The sequence below is a fragment of the Puma concolor genome, chromosome E1 (assembly GCF_028749965.1).
Source record: "Puma concolor isolate L17-30 chromosome E1, mPumCon1.1.hap2, whole genome shotgun sequence".
In the NCBI taxonomy this organism is placed as follows: domain Eukaryota; kingdom Metazoa; phylum Chordata; class Mammalia; order Carnivora; family Felidae; genus Puma; species Puma concolor.
In genome coordinates, this window is record NC_141680.1 from 46780481 (window position 1) to 46797083 (window position 16603).

The following is a 16603-nucleotide window of genomic DNA, read 5'->3' on the forward strand; positions in this document are numbered from 1 at the left end:
ATGGCACCTTCAGAAGATCGATTTCAAGTGCAGCCCCTTGTCCCCTTTAAAATGGGGAGGGGAGGGGCGCCTGGGTGGCGCAGTCGGTTAAGCGTCCGACTTCAGCCAGGTCACGATCTCGCGGTCCGTGAGTTCGAGCCCCGCATCAGGCTCTGGGCTGATGGCTCGGAGCCTGGAGCCTGTTTCCGATTCTGTGTCTCCCTCTCTCTCTGCCCCTCCCCCGTTCATGCTCTGCCTCTCTCTGTCCCAAAAATAAATAAAAAACGTTGAAAAAAAATTAAAAAAAAATAAAATAAAATGGGGAGGGGAGTAAAAATAAATAAATAAAATAAAAGTAAAATAAAATGGGGAGGGGAGTCCTATGACGCAAACCCATCTTCAGCAGGGGCTGTCCCCCTCCCCTGCTCTATCTCCCCACCCTGCCAACCCCCACACAAAGGCCGTGCGTCCCTCACCTGTTCATCCAGCCCCAGCTCCGGTGTGGAACAGCGGGTGTCTTCACTGGCCAGGTGTCGTAGAGCATCCCGAGCCACAGGGGTGAGGGGCGCCGAGTGCAGTTCCGGGCTAATGGGGCTCCTTGGGGACTGACCGTGGGAGAACTCCGACAAAGAGTGGCTACTACTGACATCAGGGGAGGCGGGCTGGGGGGTGGAGGGGTTGGCACTGCCCAGCTGAGGGGTCGTCCGGCCATCTGATGACCTGTAAGACCTGTACACCAACGGGTGCAAATCTGAGTGCCTGGGTAATGGGGGATGACGCTCTATCTTGGGCGGATGGGGAGGAGGCGTGAAAAGGGCATCCCAACCAGAGGAGCCGAGGGAGATGGACACCCAACGGTTCTTTCCCAGAAACCACACGTCCTCTCGTTTCCTGCCACCACCATGTAGGGGGCGGGGTGGGCGGAGGGGGCACACAGGACAGTCGTAAGAGCCCTGTGTGCCCATCATCCCAAGAGAAGGCCACGGCTGAACAATGCCAGGGGCTACTCTCTGGCACAGTGCCCAGTGAATTCCCAGGAAAGGGAAAGCAGTCTAGACTTTGAAAACTGTAGTCAAGGGAAAAAAGGCAAAAACAAGAGCCCTAAATCTTTCTACTTGAGAATCCTGAGGGCTTCTGCCACTGTTACAATAAATGGAGACAGGATGGGTCAGTTCTTTTATGCACGACCACCACCCCCCGTTCCACTGTCCTAAGGAAGGTTACCCTGGGTGAGGCCTCCAAAGCTCCCCTGGTTAAATCACCACGACCCGCAAATGGCCTCCTCATGCCACAGACACTACACTTGGTCTTAGCCAAAAGGCCGAGAAGCGATGCGATCCTAATGCCACAGACAGCTGGCGCCCGGAGCCCAGGAGAGCATGAAAGTTTGCCACAACTGGACAGTCATCCAGAACTCAGCAAGGACCCAGCCACGGGACCACGTGCCCTCATCAGTTCCACCAAACACTAGGAACTTCTGCGCTCAGGGCCACTGCCAGTGGAGGAGTATGCAGAGCGCCTGTGGGGCAGTGGCAGTTCCACAGACACAGCGGCCAACTCCCTGCCCACCCTCCCTTCACAGGCCTGGCCACCTGAGCCTGCCCCATCACCTGCTGCCCCGCCGCTGGGGTGGCACACTCGTGGTCCACAACCACCGAGCCCTCTCCATCTCCTCACACTTGGCATGTAAGGCGGCGAAGGCTGCATCAGATAGATCCTCGACCTGCGAGAGAAAAGCTTCACTGATCCCCTCTCCCCTCCAGCAAGCCGAGTTTAAGTATGGGTGGATCAATTCTAGAACAAGCCCCAGCCCTTACTAGGCTCTTCCCCATCCGGACAGGAATGCAATGCGCTTGCACTTGACACCCATGGGTCTTGAGGCACTTGGGATGTGTGCACGTGTGTGTGTGTGCGCGCGCGCACGCATCTCCTAACAGAGAATGACCATGCTGTTACCTCCTCATTCTCCTCGTCAGGACTCCCCTTCAGAGACCGAAGATCGACCTCCCGCCAGCTGCAAAATCAAGAAGGGACAATTGTGAGGGCTAGGCAACCGGGGCAGAATTAGCGTGTCTGTGCAAAGAACGAGAGCTGGGCACCTGTGAACGACCCTGCCCTCTCACGGCTCGGCCTTGGTAGCCCCCAAGGCCTCTGAAAGAGGCTCCACACTCCAATGCCCCAACAGGACACAGGCTGGGAGACTGTGACAAACTCAAGCAAAGGGACTGTTTAGAGGGGACCACCGCTATTCAGTCCCAGCTGACTGCCACTCTGTGAGAGTGCCTGTACGGGGCTGCCCAATTTCTGAGTTGTCAACAAAGGCTAGAAACAAAGATTCATACGTGAAATCCTGCTTTGATGCCGACAACGAACTCCTCAGTGCTGTCAAACAAACATAGCTGCAGCCAGTTTGTGGCCTGTGGTCTGGCTGGTGCTCATATAATAGAGAACTGTATATAGAAACAATTTCACTCCTATCAGGTTAAGACTTTCTCTTAAGGAGAAGGCAAAACCTAAGGCTAGAACCCCAAGGTCTGTGACAAAAAGGGGAAAAGGCCAAGAACAGGAAGAAGAGGGAGAGGAGCCAATTATCTAGGGCCCCTACCTGGGGGTAAGGATTTCCTTGTATTGTAGTTTCTCTACACGAGTTGTTGCAGCAACAGACATCGGGATGACAATGTTGTTAATGTCGAATGAGCTCTCTCCCCTTCTCCTCCTCACTGGCTGCTGTAAGACGAAGGTAAGTTTAAAAGGGAGGCGCAATTTTGCAAACAGCAAATCATACACCTAAGACTTCAAACATTACTGGATCACCAGCCCCCAGGCACCTGGTCCTTGGGTGGGGGCCGGCCCTGCAGCAGCCACCGTCTACATCAAGGAGGTGATCTGCCACTACAAGGTCCTCAGGAGAAATGCGAGGTGGCCCTGAGGAGCACCTCCAGCTTTATGGGCTCACGCGGAAAAAGACTTCAGCTGAATTTTACAGGGTGGGCATCCTGGGGCCTCGAACCTAGTGCTGAGGTTCTGACTCCTCTGTATACACCTTTATCCCCTTCCTTTAAAGTCATCCTTTCTGTTTCCCCCGTTTATCTGTCACTCAGACCCATAGTGGCTCCTAATGCTTAACTGGGCCTAGTGAGGACTCTCCAGGTTAGAAATGCGAGTTCCCTTATCGGGAAAAGACCTCAGAGGACAGGTCCAGCTCAACAGATCCTCTAACCTTGGACATCACGATAGCCCTTCCTCCTTATAGATCTTGAACTCTTCAGCTAAGTCTGTACCCACCATGTGCTCAGCCTATGTGATTTCCCCCTCTTTCTGGCTGTTATTCTTGGGGAAGGGTGGAGAGCTTTCTAGCTCTACCAGTGGAGCTGAATGGAGGAAAATGCAGGAAGAGGACCTGGCTCCACAGTTTCTTGGAGAATGGAGATTTGCTTCTCCAGGAGGCTGAGAAGATCAAACTCTCAGGAAGAAAGAAGACTAACAAGGATCCACTATCAGAGGAGGAGGTGGGCACCCACAGCAGCCCGGAGGCCAGAGCAGGAGTAAAGCAGGGAGCCGGAAAACCTGGTTTCTTCCATGGAGGAAAAAGTCCACCAGCTGCTTGGGCCCAGATAACAAACACCCCACCCTGAAACAGACACCGGCAGCCGAGAGGGGCCGGAGGCAAACGGCAGGATGCCACACACGCTGCCATGGTGACAATACAGCTGGAAACACCCGAGAGGCTGCACTCAAACCCAAGCCCCAAGTGTGGTCAGCTCAGAGGGAAGGGGTTAGCGAACAGCAAGATGCGGAAGAAGCTGTTCCCTACAACTAACCCGTCTACTACTCTGTTCCTGGAGGGCGATACAGGATGAATTCATCCCATCATCTCGGGACATTCAGAGAATGTGGTTAAAGGCAGTATTTTCCGCGCCAGGATTTTGGCTGCGGTCACCTATGATCTCAGGTTACCACGATGTCTTTTCACCTCAACATCCTTCTCTATCAAATGAGAACAAACTGTCATCTGCCTCACAAATTTAGTGTAACTGGTTAACCAGGATGTTCAAAGACTTTTGTAAATCTTCCCTGGCTGAGTTCTGCAGCTAAGGATTAGTGACTTCATGCCCAAAACCCTCTGCCACTGTCCCATCTCTTTTAAAATTACACTTCCCACTACAAGAAGTGTACCTTAAGGAAGCCTCAAGAGATTGTTTTCCCTAAATCTTGGTCAAGAATGAATGTGAAGCTGGTGGAAACAGGTGTGTATATTCCCTGAATCTTGTGGGCCTGTTATTAGTAGCTTCAAGGGAAAGATATGGGAGTGGGCCCAAGACAGCACCCTCGGAGTCTGTCTTGTTATCAAGCTTTCTACTATGAAAAAACAAAAATGGTTCAATAGGCTTGAGTGCCCTCCTCCGCCAGGCACTCACTTGGTCTGACTTAACTACTGTCTCCCGTTTAGAGCCAGTGGTGCAGAACGGGTGATGGGGATGGAAAGTGGTTCCTCAGAAGCAAGGAGGAGGAGTGCGTTACCAGGCAAAAAGGGGGATGCGGGTCTGGGGCCCCTCCTCTATCAAATCAGAATCTTCAGAGATTTCCTCTTTTTTGACCACTGAGGTGATACTGAGGTATACACCGGCTTTTGGAAAGCCCGCCGTACCTACCTCCCCACCCCCAACTTTCTCCAGTGTCGTCTAGCTTCTCTACCTCATTTTCAGGATCTGGCCTACTATTCTTCTTACTACAAATAAATCCATATTCTTTGAAAACATTTGGCAGTGACAGCCTTAAGGGTGAGCACAGATACAAAATGTGTACTCAATAAGAAGAAAAACTGTCAAGTGATCCAGGCCTAAGTTAACATCCTCCAGACACAGGAGGGCTGGCCGGGTGAGTGAACACTGAAGTCCCCCCAAGAACTGGTCAAGAGTTCAAACTTGAGAATCAGAGACAGACTCTCTGTCTTTGAAATCCTCTGGTTGTCTGAGACCCTCTGAAGGATAATGGAGTTCGTGGTTAAGATACCACATACCTATTTAGACAAAACTTGTGGGTGTAGGAGGTGAAGAAGGGAGGAACGAAGAGGTCATTCGGAAAAAATTGTCTGACTTTTAAGAGCAAAGACAGAACAACAGGAGCCCGTTTTGTGGGCTTGGGAGTTTCTTGATGTCCACTCTAAAGGGGATCCAAAGCACCCACACAGGGGACCTCCGCGACGCCTGGCCTCAGGCTTGCACTTAAGAGCTGGCTGAGCGGTCAGACTGCCTCGGTTTGAACTGCATTTGTAAGCCTCACAAGTTGCCTCACTTTATGCAATTTACTTATTAACCTTAGAGAGCCTCAGTTTCCCTGCCTACAAAATGAGAATCCTCAATACCACTTACATCTCAAAGGGCACGATCAGAACTGAATGAGGTAACACAGGTAAAGCAGGCAGAACTGACACAATAAACGTCGTAGTTGCAGCATTTTATTATTACTATCACCACTGCTATTGTAACTACCACCTAAAGGGCCCTTCAGCAGGCACAGAGCAACTACAGGTGCATGTGTTCCAGGAGGCCCACACCAAGGAAGTCAAGTATCAGAAAGCAATCAGCGGGACCGTGTCTGCAACGGCCATGTGAGCAGCACTCAGGACAGAGCGTGGCGCCAGAAGAGCTGCCCGCCGCCCTGCGCGCACCATAGGAAGTACTGCAGGCAGGGCCCACTGCACCTGTAGTTCCGCTCTGGGGCCTGAGAAGCGAGGCTCTGCCTTCTCCCTCCCTTCCAGGAACCCTAACGTCAGGGCTGGTTCTCAGCGCTCCAGCTCCCCCTGCCCCCCAGCATAACGAAAACAAGGAAATGAAGTGCCTCCAACGCTCCTAAGTGTCTGTCCTCCATTCCTCCTCTCGTGGGAACTTCTCGGACCCACAGGATTAGAGCCGCGGCCCGGCGGAGTCCCATCTGAAACCCAGCCCCACAGACCTGGAACAGGCCCAGACCGCCTTCAGAGTCTGTCTCAGCATCAAGCTTCCTACTATGAGAAACAACTCAAGGAAAACAGGTCAAATACCACTACTGTGACAAAAAATGGCACATCACGGCGAGCCGAGTTCCCCCCAAATCCCACCTTCTACCTTGTCCTCCAGAGCCAGCCACTCGGTGAACCGTGGCTGCGGAGGGACTGTGCAGCCGAGCCCAAGGTACTTACAGACGTGCTGGCCGTAACCTGTGGGCTAGAGCTGGTGGGTGCCGAGGTGTCCGATGAGGTGGAGAGCTGTCGCACCAGGGGACTGTGCGGTGGATGTTGGGTGGCCGCCAAGTAGTTGGAACTGCTCATGTCCGTGTGATGCTTCAACACTGCAGAAGTCAACAAAAAAGGAATACGTGGCTACCTCAAACGGCTCTACTTCTAGCACAAGTTACAAATGCCAGCAATTCATAAAAGCAAAAATGCATTCTAAGCCTAGAGGATAAAAAGATGAAGCAAACTGGTTGACGGGAGGTAGGGGACCGGGCAGAGGTTGCTGTAGCAGTAAGAAGTGACCTGCACTTAGAAGCAGTAGGGTCCCTCTACTCTGCCTTCCTAGAAAGTGAAGGACAAAGCTGGGGGCAATTGAGAGATGCCCAGGCTGCCCCAGAAAGCCCTGAGCAGATGCAAATGCAGGTAGAGGTGCCGGGCCTGGCCCTACCTTCACTTCTCTCAGATGAATGGTCTCGCAATCTCATTTTGCTGTGGTTTGGGTCGTGCACAGGTGGCGGTGGGTTGAGCAAGCGCTCTGCTTTGGGCGCTGTCACTCGCTCCACCATAGGCACGGCCCCCACATCGTCTAAGTGCTGCCTGTGGGTCCTGTCAGGCCGGGTTTGGTGATGGGACAGCTCTGAAGAGGGGAACAGAAAAAGAGCTGTGAAATCTTCTCTCAATCTTTTCTTATTTGAGTTCCAAGCTCTTGAGTTCTCTCTAGGCCAATGATGGACACTCAGGGCAGCAGGAGAGTCCTCTGGGACCGAAGCTTCTAGCAAACAGCACAATGGCCAGGATAGGCCAGGCAGCCCACAGGGCCCTCAACCAGAGAAATCTGACACCAGCTACAGAAGACGGCCTGCCCACACATGGACCCAATGCCATGCCACTGCTAGCTGTTCCTCGAGCACTCTGGGTCCTGTCCCGAGATGCATGGTGTCTGGAATAGCTTTCAGAGTCCATCTGAGAACATCCGAGACAGGCAGAAGTAGACTGTGAGCTGAATTTGTATCGGTCAATTGCCTCTCCCAACCCCGACACACTGCCATAGCAAAACAGTAACGTTTATAAAGAATTATAAAGTAATTCTTTATAAAAGAATATAAAAGGAATAGAGAAGTAACTGGAGGAAGACTCTCTGGTCCTCTGAAACTTACTGGCTGTTGTTAGGAAGGAGTTGACCAACTTGTGCCTGTCTTTACGAGTTGGATCTGGCAGGCTGCCTGGCATGGGTGCTCTGTGCTTAAGTGAAAACTTTTTGGGAGGTTTGATTTTGTCAAAAGGCTTGTTCTGCCACTGAGATTTCAGCATGCTCTGGAAGTGCAGGCTTGTGGGAACATCTGTAAGGAACACGAAACACTGCGGGTTAGTCCAGACACCTGGCCTCTGGGCTCCTCTCTCAAGAAGAGAGGTGTGTTCACCAGTACCCTTGGCTCTCCAGTGGGCGGGGATCTACAGCACACCCTTCCTTTACGTGCCGAGTGGCACGATGACCCAGCGGGGCAAAAGCACTGTCATATGGAAGGTCTGTTGATCGGAACTTTACTGAAGGTTGTTTCTTTTCCTCACAAGCAAGTCACTTTTGCCTTTTATTTTCATGTTAAACGAACACCCCATCTAAAACACCTTCTGTTACACGGATGGAGTTTTCCTTGTTCACGTACTCTGCTAAGTTTGTTAAACTACTGGTGTGAAAGACTGATAAGCATCCCGTTTCTACCCTCCTGGAGACTAAAACATTAAAGCCTGATCCTACCAACACAGTTATTCAGGACATATTCATTCAAGAAATATTTATTGTCTGCTGAGTACTATACCCTCCTTCCTCCCTAGCTCCTCACCCCTCACCTAGGGATGATCTATTTTTTTACCTGATTAGTTAATATTCAGTATCATAAATCTCTTAAGCTTAACTGTGATTTTTTACCATTTTCTGATTCACCATTTCTCATACCTTTCCGTTTTCTTAGTTTCATTTATTTTCCTAACAATGGGGCTTTGAGCAATTTCTTTAGAAAAAATATTTCCAGAACTAAAACCATTTTTCTCTCAGACCTTTAAAGCTATTACTTCACTATATTCTAACACCCAGTGTTGCAGACAAGATGGAATCTTATTCTTCCTGAATAGTAGGCAGTCGCTTTTTCTTTTAAGCTTTGCAAAAAAACCCCAAAAACAAAAAACCTCATTGTGGTATTACACTGACTCTATAGGTCAATTTGGGGAGAAATGCCTTCTGTCTGCCATCAATTCCAAGCCTTTCAAGCCATCAATGTGGTGTATCTATCTATTTAGTTTTCTTTAATTCTCTCTCAGCAGGGTTTGGCAGTTTTCATTTTAGAGGTCTTATACCTAAGAGTTAATTTAAAATATGTATTTCATTTTGATGTAAGCACCGTTAAGCTCCTTTTTAAAAGACAAAACAGGTTCAGAAAGGTGAATTAACTGTTCAAGGTTACACACTTTAGTATTAGTTAACCAACATTCAAACTTAGGTTTGTATAACCCTAAAGCCCACACTCTTAGCCACTACACCATGAGACTATTCTTTGGCCCAGGGAATGGAGAGATTTAATTCTGAGGTGGAATGTGCTAATAGCAGCCAAACAGATTAGGAAAACTACTGAAGTTTTTAAAGATAATAAATATTTGCTATACGTCCAAGTAATGAGATACAGTCTGTGAGGACAGTGCTGTCTTCTGAAACTTTTTTGCATAATCATTCTTTCCCACACTTAAAAATTCACCTACTCCAACCGTTAAAAGACACAGATCAGCTTTCAGCAATTTCAAAGTTGGGAAGATCCCAACCAGGCCAAGGACATTGGCTCTCATGGTGTTCCCAGCCCTTCCACTCCTCCCTCAAGCCCCTCAATAAAATGGTTTGATTCCCCCTGCCTTCCCCAAAAAGGTCAAATGTTTAAACAAAAGAATTTCCTATTAATAAACAATCAAGAACTGAGTTAAGGTAATAGTGGCAAATATTTTTTACTCTAATTCAGAATGGTTAGGGAAAAGGGTGTGTAGGAAATAAAGCATTGTCTAGAGGCATTCTGAAAGCTGAGCTGAACTGGAATGCATAAAGGCCCCAGAAAGGGGAAAACACTTCCTCTATATCCCAGGACACCCCTTTGTCAACAGAAGAATTGGCAAAGTCTATATGATGGGACAACAAAAGCCTTGTGATTTCATTTTTTCCTTTTACTTTCCCCAGTCATTGCTCTCCCAAACCTGAAAATTAAGCCAGGATAAAAGGAGGTAGGGAAACGAGCAACCTGATTTATAATGCAAACAGCAACAGACTGGAAATAAGCAGGCCTGGAGTCAGGTCCTAATTCCAACACCGAGTTAGAAGGCAAAAACAAGAACCTACCACTTGGCTGCATTTAGCTTCATCTGTGAGAAGGGGCAGCAGGCCTAGAGCCGGGCAGGTGACATCCCAGCACACATACTCTAGCTCTCCCCTCCTCTGCTGCAGACAAAAGCTAAACAATCAGAATACTCTTTCCTACTGTATCCCAAGACCTCAGATCCATCTCAAAAAATGACTTAGTTAAACCCAGAAAACTGCTATGAATCCATTTGAGTAAGCACAGGAGAGGAATTTGTTACCGCTAGACCAGAATGACTACGTTTTGTTTTTTTTTTTTTTTTTTAGTGTTTATTCATTTTTGAGAGAATGCGACAGAGAGAGCGAGCGAGCAAGTGAGCGAGCACGTGAGCCAGGGAGGGGCAAAGAGAGAGGGAGACACAGAATCTGAGGCAGGCTCCAGGCTGTCAGCACAGAGCCCAGTGCAGGGCTCGATCTCAGGAACCGTGAGATCATGACCCGAGCCGAAGTCAGATACTTAACCAACTGAGCCACCCAGGCGCCCCCAGAGTCTCTCAGCTCTTAACATGTTATGTCAGACACTTCAGTTCCACACCTAATCCCCTTCCCTCACTTAAATGCTCTGAAGTAGAAGCTGCTGCAATGGGAGAATACCAATCTGAGCCCCAGAGTTGAAGTATTAAGCAGAATCGAGAGCAATTTCCCCTATAACCAACCCCACTGCATGGGCAGTTAGGGATAACAACAAACTGCTGGAAGGACTCAGGCTGCTATACTTTGCTAGAAGTTTACTGTGTGTTAACTGCTTTCATATAAGAGTGAACAGGAAGTCAGTTAAATCCCCCAGTCAATGAACAAAAATGATCTCTTAGGGACTGATGGTCTTAGTTCATGCTCTAAGTGGTTAAGTAACAACACCTGGGATCCACGTAAAGCTGAAGCCCTGAAATGGATTAGATATGCAGGACCTGAAAGTGAGCAAGGAAAGGGTATGAAACAGAAGAGAATACAACAGGGACTCATTTGGCCAGAGGACTTCACACATTTTGTACCTGTACAGGTAATTCTTCTGTGATGAAGAGAAGAGGGTGCAGATACTTGATTAGGTCAACAACAACAGGAAAACAGAAGTGTTAAGACAGGAAATAAGAAATAGAAGGAAACGAATACCATTTTAAGCTACTATTTCCTCAGACAAAATAAAAAGACTTTGACTTTACTCTCACCAGGGTCTGACATTCCAGGATTCACTTAACTGTTTTGCTCATTACTATCCACCATTTTCTCAAGCACATTTTCTAGGGTTGTTTTGTAATACTCCCTTCCTCCTCCTGCTGGTAAAACTGCGGTAGCCTTGTACATAGAGTCTTAGTAAGCTCTCTCACAACAGCACAGATCATCTGGCCAGCAGGTGGTGCTCTTATGAAGCCCAAACTCAAGTTAACATTCTTTCCTCCAAGGGTTTGTACATCCTCTACATTTCAAGCTAAGGATTAACTGGCTTGATTAAGTGGGGTGACAAGAATTCTATCATCCCTAACCACACTTAATGGGAATGTTGGAGGTGTGGTCAACAAGGGAGACAAGTCTAAAATGAAGAGGTGCAGGTGGTTCCCAACCTAACTACAAAGAAACTGGTGTGGAAACATTAGTAAGACTGCTTGAAAAGCCTGCCATCTTCTAGCTTCTAGACAACAGGCTGTAAAAGGGTGGCCCAGAGGTCAGGTCTGGTGCATGTATGTTTGACCCTCACAGTATTAGGCCGGCTGCTAAGTCTTCACAGTTACTTATTATTCTACACAATGATATATGGGGAATCTTGGAGGTGCTTCACATAGAATAATGGTGCCCTTTAGAGTTGGGCATATCTGTGGCCCTGAAAACCTTACCATGCTATTTGTTTGGATCAAAGCAAAAATATCCCAACAGGAACAATATTAGAAATGCTAACAGAGTTCCCCAGGTCAACCCACAGAAAGTCTAATTCATCCATAGGCAAATATGTTCACACATCCTCTTTACAGGCTCCTAAGGAGATTTAATGACTATCTCTCTTGTCTAAACTCCAATGTCATGGTTAGGAGTTGTGTGAGACAGGGAGAAAAAGAGATCGAAAAAGCATTTAAAGGCAGGCAGGAAAGCGAAGATGCTAAAAACCAGAGAAAGGTCTTTCTCCCTCAATGCTACCTCCAGTTGTTTGAAATGGGATGGAGTAGGAAGTGTAAGGGCAGCACTCAGATCTATAGATATGAACCAGTCAGAAGGAAAAGAAAGTGTTGAAAGGGAATGGGTTCCTCCAAGTAGAGATGTTGACTGAACAGGAGACATCACACAATTGAGTACATGTGATTGGGGGATGGGAAGGAAATTCACAACTGTATATGGTAATACTGTTGACAAAGAAAGATCACCATGTTTATAAACTGGTATGCAGGGAGTATGGAAGAGGCCTAATCGGAACCATAATATAACTATTGACTTCAGGCTTCCTTATTCAAATATGAGACAATACAATTCAGTACTGTGAATCCTGAGACAGTAACCCAAGAAACATTCCTAGGTCTTCCTGGTGGCTCTGTCTGCAGTTACAATCTAGAAATGGGTAGAAACCTGATTTCTCTTAATAACCCAGCTAGGAAGAAGCATGTTACATAGTGAAACAAAGGACAGGCAACAGATGACCCAAGTTTGAATTCTAGAACCATCTAAACTCATTAGCCATTTAGTCTGAAAAAGTACAACCTTTCTAAGCCTGTTTCTTGATCTCTCAAACTGAAGTTAACACCTTACAGGATTAGTGTGAGAAGCAGATAAAACTAGTATGAGAAAGGTGCTTTGTAAACCATAAAATGCTATACAAATAAAATCTTCAGTTACACGAGCTATAATCCAAATGCAAGAGAAGGTAAAAGCCAATGACCCTGGAATCTGAAGTACACAGGAAGACGTGTTAGTGTTTTCTACTCACTGTGTGCTAAAGTTTATTTACTGCTCTACCACTCCTGACCTAAATAAAACCCTGCCTAGCTTGCAAGCCATATGATTCAAGTTTTCTAAACATTTCTACTCTTATTAGAAGTCCTATCGCAACAGGAATATTAGATCATGCCCTTACAGTCAAGGGAGTTCTGATAACATGGCCTGGAGTAGTTACAGGATTTAGGTAGCCAAAAAATAATTCAGTCATTTGAAGAACACATAAAGAAAAGGGGATTATAGTAAACCAATGTTTGACCAACTATTAAATAGAAGAGGGCATTCTCTAGGATAGCTATCAGTCATGCTTATTTTTTATAAATAAAGTTTTATTGAAACACAGTCATGCCCATTTGTTTACATATTGTCAACGCTGCTTTTGTGCTATAGTGGCAGTCATATAGTTGCAACCCAGGTTATACAGAGGAAGTGTGTCCTGCAAAGTCTAAATTATTTAGCATCTGTCCCTTTAAGTAAATGTTTATAAACCATTCGTGCTAAATGCTTCTTTTTTTTTCATACCACCAAGTAAATCTTAAAATCCCACACTAATTCTGATTCCTCAGACTCCTATTTCAATTACCCTCCTTTCAAAAACTTGTACAGACTACCTTTGGGTGTTATGAAGGACAGAGTAGGGATAAAATACGGTTCCTTCTCTTTATGTACACACACCCTGGAAAGCCAGTCATGTAAGCACAGCGATACATACAGCCCCAGTAGGAAGACATTCTCTCAAAAGAGTGCTGCCCTTCCTACTTACACCATGGCACACACAGACAATGGACCAGGTTGCTTGTGGCTGGAAGCAACTGTCCTTAGGCCCACCCACAGCCACTTGAAAGGCTGGGGGGAAATCTCTCTCCTGGCAAGGTGCAATCTTTTAGTAGCACATTCTGGTCTGGCACATCTGCTGCACCCTATTTGCAAAAATTCTAAGGGACTCTGGTGAGTGAAATGGATTCTCTGGATGGCACGCGGGTTGTACCAGGATGTTGGCTGACTTTCTTTCACTTGAATCCTGTAAGTCTCAAGAAAACTTTGTATCCTGTGGCCTTTCTTACCATCTGGAAATGCTAGAACTGGGTGAACACAAGAGTCCAATTGGGAAAGGCGTTCCAACAGAGGGGCTTCGTAGTGAATTTCTGGGGGCACGGTGACGGTGCTGCCTGAGCCACACAGCGCACAGGAGGGGTTCACATCACAGCCAGAGCGCATTGTGCTGTTCCGGTGAACCTGCGAAAAGCCAAACAAAACACAATTCGTTGTCTGATACAAACCCAGCTCTCACTCGTTATCCCAAAGATTCAAAAGACACTTTCTAGATACCTGTATGACACTACTAACAGAAGTTTGATTCGTTTGTTAGAAGATTCCCTTTTTTGCACCCTAACCCTTCAAAGTAATGAACTTGTTTCTTCTTCAATGATGAAATCCAATTATTTGCAGCCCTAAGTGCTCATCTAGGTGCCAAACTTGTGAGCTTAAAGCTACTGGACATGACTTGCTTTCTTCAGCAATTTCATCCACCTAAGGGCCTGAATAACCAATCACACGGTCTCCTGTGCTTTTCACAACTCCTTCTGAAGACTTTAGGTAGTCTCAAACCAAATGACAAGTTTTCCAGGACTACACAGAACTCATTAGCTACTTTATTTAACCCAACCTAAGACCTACTGTTTTAAAGTTCGTGCCTGAATAATGAAAATAAATTTGGTATGGTGAGTGTTGACACCCGGAGTCTTTGTGTCAGATTATTAAATCCACGGGGACAAAAATTATTTCCATTAAACTTCCTCTGTACACACGTGGGTAGGATAAGAAATAACCTCTCCTGCTAAGTCCACAGCGAAATGAAATCTAAATCTTCAAAAGACTTAATTCTGTTTTTAAAAGGCGGGGGTTAAACAATTTTACGCTCTGAGAAAAATTTAGGTCATGCTGAATGCAGGATCCCTAGGCTCTCGTGTCAGGGTGAACAACTCCAGCATATGCCAAATCGTGATCTATGAAAAGTCATCTGGGCAGCATAGAGTCCTAGAAGAAAAGGACTTGCCTGTGGAACAGCACCATGAGAAGAGATGCTCTGAGCAAGGGTAGCATCAAAATTCTGTTAGCAAAAAGGCTGTAACAACTGTAAGAGCTGCATTTAGGTTCAGGACAAACATCTTTTTTTTCTTTTTTTTAATGTTTATTTTTGAGAACGAGAACAAGCAGGGGAGGGGCACAGAGAGAGCGGGAGACAGAGACTCTGAAGCAGGCTCCTCGCTGTCAGTGCAAAGCCCAACACGGGGCTTGAACCCGTGAACCATGAGATCATGACCTGAGCTGAAGTCGATGCTCAACCTACGCAGTCACTCAGGCGTCACTACATAGACATCTCTTGAAAGCTATTTGCCTTTACAGACATGTATAGGAGAAAGATAAATATGAGAACAATGCGGTCTTCATCAACATTCCCCAACCGCCTCCCCTTCTTGCAACCATGTACATGGGTGGCATGCAAAGAAGGGGCTGTGGGGGCACTTGGGTGGCTAAGTCGGTTGAGCGTCTGACTTCAGCTCAGGTCATTATCTCATGGTTGAGGAGTCTGTGTCCCGCATCGGGCTGTGTGCTAGCAGCTCAGAGTCTGGAGCCTGCTTCAAATTCTGTGTCTCTCTCTCTCTTTCTCTCTGCCCCTCCCCCACTCGTGTCTGTCTCTGTCTCAGAAATAAGCATTAAAAAAACTTTTTTAAAAACAACAACAAAAGGGGCTGTGAAGGTCAGACTGGGTAACTTGCACGAAAGTAAAAGAATTCTAATAAGCTGCAGTTGTAGATGCCACTGAAAGGGAATCATACCAACCAAGCATGATACTACTGTGTAGACAACATTAACTGGTACTGTTTTGGGAAAAAATATCCCTTGCACTCTGTTTAATCAGGGTTGGCTTTTGGAAGAGATAAAGAGGTAAAGAGAGAGAGTATATGTTGGCAGAGACAAAAACCACACACCACACTGTGGATGAATGGGAGGATTTAGGTAATTAGTTAGGATCTAAAAATTGTACCAAAACTTAAAACATTAAAAAGAGATGAGAAAAAGATACCAAAATCAAAATAACAAATCTTAAAATGGAGGTATGTTTTTTCCCTCATAAACTAACACACAACACCAATTATCTCTCTATATGAAAAATGAACATTTCATTTTATGGCTACAGTTCACCCTTGAGTCAACCAACAGCTAACAGATGAGGTATAGAGTAAAAAGAATATAGCAAGGATAACAAAGTAACACTAAAAGATTAAACCAAAGCTGAAATTGCCAAAAGAGGAAATACATGCTAGAAACAGCAAATTTAAGAGCTGTTCTTTGGGAGCTTTCCTTTTTTCTTCCTTCCTAAATCCACCTGAAGGGTGAGGTGGACAGGAACAGACAGATTAACTATAAGACTGGATTAATGAAGAGAAAAAGGAATAAATGCATATGTATAAGAACTCAAAAAAGCACTAGTTAAGTGAAAATCTGGAAACCATGTGTGTATATGTAATATGTGTGCACACTTATGCATTTCTATAATATTCAAATGTTACATATTTTTGTATTCCATCTAACAAGGGAATACCATACTCATGCCTATAAAAAGGTAGAGGCTCAGACAAGTGTATTTCCTTGGTGAAGTCTTTAAGAACATTAAAGAAGAGACAATCTTCTATTCAATTAAAATGGCTGATACTGACATAAAGAAATCATAATTCTATTGTCCTTTGAGAAAAATAAAATTCTAACAAAAATTTGACTAAAGTTTTGTGCACATATGTAATTTAAACATCAATCTCACTTTTGAACGAAAACCTGCGAAGTAAAATATTAATAAACACAAGCTAAAAGTATAAAAAATATCTTTAATACAATTTATTGAAAGATAAATTTTGAACTCTTTTGAAGGACGGTTTGGACAACTTTAAAATTACTTCATTCATGGGAATGCAAGCTGGTGCAGCCACTGTGGAAAACAGTATGGACCACTGTGTAAGGGTGAGTACTCTGGACTCTGAAAACAGTACGGAGGTTCCTCAAAAAACTAAAAATAGAACTACCCTAGGACCCAGCAATTGCAC

At 45.9% G+C, this 16603-nt stretch overlaps 1 protein-coding gene across 5 annotated transcripts in view; it reads right to left on the reverse strand.

Moving 5' to 3' along the window:
• Positions 1-16603, reverse strand: part of KANSL1 (KAT8 regulatory NSL complex subunit 1) — a 180010-nt gene that overhangs the window by 440 nt on the left and 162967 nt on the right. For 4 of the 5 annotated variants that reach the window (XM_086687604.1, XM_086687605.1, XM_086687606.1 and 1 more), the window contains 8 exons: positions 13565-13736; positions 7351-7533; positions 6642-6830; positions 6161-6309; positions 2585-2706; positions 1936-1993; positions 1590-1702; positions 456-708 (listed from right to left, as the gene is read on the reverse strand). In XM_086687604.1, coding sequence (XP_086543730.1) covers positions 456-708; positions 1590-1702; positions 1936-1993; positions 2585-2706; positions 6161-6309; positions 6642-6830; positions 7351-7533; positions 13565-13736 — 1239 coding nt within the window. The remainder of the gene's footprint in view (positions 1-455; positions 709-1589; positions 1703-1935; positions 1994-2584; positions 2707-6160; positions 6310-6641; positions 6831-7350; positions 7534-13564; positions 13737-16603) is intronic. The other variant, XM_086687607.1, reaches the window with a different exon arrangement.